This window comes from Pteropus medius, unplaced genomic scaffold, assembly GCF_902729225.1.
Source record: "Pteropus medius unplaced genomic scaffold, Ma_sr-lr_union100, whole genome shotgun sequence".
NCBI lineage: Eukaryota > Metazoa > Chordata > Mammalia > Chiroptera > Pteropodidae > Pteropus > Pteropus medius.
In genome coordinates this window covers 209,814-213,199 of record NW_024345599.1, presented here as the reverse complement: position 1 = coordinate 213,199, position 3,386 = coordinate 209,814, and the positions used below count along the sequence as shown (strand labels likewise).

Below are 3,386 nucleotides of genomic sequence, written 5' to 3'. Positions count from 1 at the left end.
AGCAAGCACACGAATCTTTTTTAAAAAACAGTATTTCCAAGAAAAATGAACAGAGGCAATAAATAAATATTTAAAATCTCTTTTCATGCTTTACTTTATGAAATCTGCTTTCTCATAGGTCCAGGAAAGATGATGGATATTAGTAGCTGAGAGGAGGGGAAGTAAAATTATGAGCTGTTTCCCTGTATTCTAGGAGAAGATGAAGAAGTGTAAATAGAAATAGTTGCTCTGGGAGAAGATAGATTCCCTGAAAATTAAAGGCAAATTTCAACAAAACGAAAATGAATTTTCTTTTGTTTCCTATCATTGGCATAGAAAAAAATTGTGACAGGTCTGGTGTGCTGGGGAGAAGGGAGAGAGGCTGGCACACTTGGCTGGTGAGAGGAGAACTTGGGGACCATGGCTCATTGGTGACGTATAACTCGGATAACCAAAAATTGTGGAGAGGTGGTCTTTTTGGTGCAGCCACCAGCTTCTTATTGAACTTAGAGAGACGTGTTTGTAATCAGTAAAAGGTAGAAACTGTGACCTACCACTCAGCACTAAAGATTCACGGACACTTATCTATTGGATTACTTGATGTCTGCAGGGGGCGGCACAACTCAAGGGAAAGGAAGAGGAAGAATATTTACAGGATTTTTAGTAGAAACTGAAGTGAGCATTTCTTCGAGGAAATATAGGCCTTGAACCTGTTACAAGGTGGTGGTAAAGGCAAGCATGAAACCAGAACCTCCTTTCCCACTTTTATCCCGTCTTTAGAAAAGCATTATTTAATCCTAGTCCTTTTTTAGCTTTGGGGAAACAGATTCAATATGGGGCAAAAATGAGGAGTAGAGCAGAAAAATGGGAATTTGAAGGGAGAGAGTGAAGTCAAGAGAGTGGGTGGGGGGCAGGGGAATGGAAAAGGTAGGTATTTATGGGCAATGGGAGAGATGGTGAAAGTGGCTAGAGGGCAGGGTGGAAGGTGTAACTGAGACCTAAACGGGGGATATTTGAAAGTTAGATTTCTCACTCTGGAGAAAGGGCACTTATGTACATCTACCAATCTCCATTCTCTCTTGTCTGTCTACCTATACACATAGATCTAGGCAAGAAGGGAAGGAAGGAAATTGCTCCACACAGTGTGATATCCTGGAGATAAGGAGTGGGGATAGGGATGTCAGAGTTAGAATATAGGATCTAGAAACAAATCAGATTCTTTCTCTCCCAGCCTTTGTTTGCCCCTCTTGCCTTAGCGCTGGAAAAATCAAATGTACCATTCAGGAAACAGTGTGAACAAGCTTAAGGGAAGGAAAAGGTAGAGACTAAACATTTGAAAATTAAGACCATTAAGACCCTAAATCAGGAAAAAAAGATACTGATACCCTTGTATCCTGAGTTTTGACATGTCCATCTGTGAAGGCTCAGATCAAACTCTATATGCGTGCGTTGCCGTTAGCACCACATTGGATGGCAGTTAGTGAAGTTTGTGTCCACGAAAAGATGGTCTGAAAAATCTCCTTCCCAGAACATCACAACTAGATCGCTTTTTCAAGACCATCATAGATGTGAGATATCTATCAGGGCCAGAAGTTGATAGTGTTCATCCACTAATCAGGTGAGGGAGAAACCACAGTAAGAACAGAAGAGGGGGGAACTTCAGATAGGGAGGAGAACAGATAAGATCTCTGGATTTTAGTCAAATTTCCTGATAGATCCTAGTCCTGGGGATGAGGAGGACATAAACCATGAGCAGTAATGACCCAAGGGATCCTTAAAGGACATGAGCAGTAATGACCCAAGGGATCCTCAAAATGAGAGCATAAAAAAGAAGAAGCATCTTTACCCTGATAAAAATTATGAGCTTTATTGTGAGAGTTATAATATTTTTAAAAAGTAACTTCTCTTAGGGGCCTTTCCAAATGTCCTCTGATTCAGGGTAAATGTTGTTTTCTCAGCCCAACGATGCTGGGTTTTCATTTAGCCACGATATCAATAGTCATTTGGCCTGCCTCTCCATTGTCGGAAACACGATCCCCATTTGTGACCCAGCTGTTAAGGAGAAGGCTTTATGTACCCTGGATAACGTGAATGTCAGTGTGGAAAATCAGGGCCAGATTAAGATGTACATCAATGAAGTGTGTCGGGAGACTGTGTCACATTGCTGCAACTCATTTCTGCAGCAGGCCGGATTAAATTTGTTAATAAGCATGACAGTTATTAATAACACGCTTGCCAAGTCCGTTTCAGACTTGAAGTTTCCTTTGATATCAGAAGGAAGTGGATGTGCTGAGGTTCAGGTTTTGAAACCGTTGACGGCTTTGTCTGAAAAGCCAGTCTTGGCAGAGGAATTGCTGGGTGCCCAAATGCTGCTCTCATGCATGTCCCTCTTTATCAGGAATGGAAACAGGCAGGTTCTCCTGGACATCCTGGCCTCTTAAATGGCCATCTCGAACAGAATGGGACTGAATCTACCTATAATCCGTTTGGTGAACACACCCTTGTGTTCTCATTCAAAGACTCTGCAGTGGGTGCTATAGAAGATCCAGCCTTAGCCAGTCACCATATCATGGGGTGAAAGTTACACTTGCTAAATCGAGGACCACACTCTTATTGGCCAGGCGGGGGTTCCCACAGAGCTTCGAGTAACTTCTTGGTTTTGCAGTCTGCAGGCAATGCGTACTGTAAATTACTCCCTTACTTCTTCCTGTGGTAAAGGGCTCGTTCCAGCTGCCAGCTGTGGATGAAGAACATCATATTATAGCATCATGAAGGATGCCTTGCCTGTGATGGTCTCCCTGTCTAAGCCGGGCCATTTTGTGGAGCCCAGATGCGTATCGGAGCTTGTGCTGAAAACACATGTGTTGCTGCATAGGTTGAATTCTTTTTCGTTTACTCTTTCCTGTACACGAGCTGATGGATGGTGACCCTATTCATCAAAGAACTACCCTCCCTTTCTGTGTGCTGTACTGACTTAACCTCATCCACCCAAGTCTATGATTGTATGTATCATCAATAAAATTGTGTGCTTTGATTGGCAAAAATGAGACATGGTACTTGTCCTTGAGTTTAGAGTCTGCATGAAGAGAAAGACAAAACTCCACGATAAATGCTAACTAACCGGGGTGTTTTCTCCGTGACAAATGCATGCTTATCAATGCTCACAGGAGGCATGGGTAGAGATGGGCTGTGGTGTTCAGGACAGCTCTCAAGAAGGGGTTGGGGGCTGGGGTGGGCAGGGTGTAGAGGGAGGTTTGGTGGAATTAGGATGGAATGTTGGGAGGACTAAAAGAGGCAACACCCGTGAAGCAGGCGGCACTGAGCCTGTCACCTGGCACAAGAAGTCCCTCGATGAAGGTGTCTTTCCTTGACCGCTGACCTACAGAGGAAGGTCAGTATCCTTGGGT

General features: G+C 43.5%; 1 protein-coding gene across 1 annotated transcript; it reads left to right on the top strand.

Moving 5' to 3' along the window:
* The first annotated feature begins 1,737 nt into the window (after positions 1-1,737).
* On the top strand, positions 1,738-3,026 carry LOC120611576 (protein ARMCX6-like). Its single transcript, XM_039874026.1, is given in 3 exon segments — positions 1,738-1,769; positions 1,890-1,921; positions 1,924-3,026. Coding segments are annotated over 3 exon segments (561 nt in total). The 3' UTR covers positions 2,421-3,026.
* The last annotated feature ends 360 nt before the right edge of the window (positions 3,027-3,386 follow it).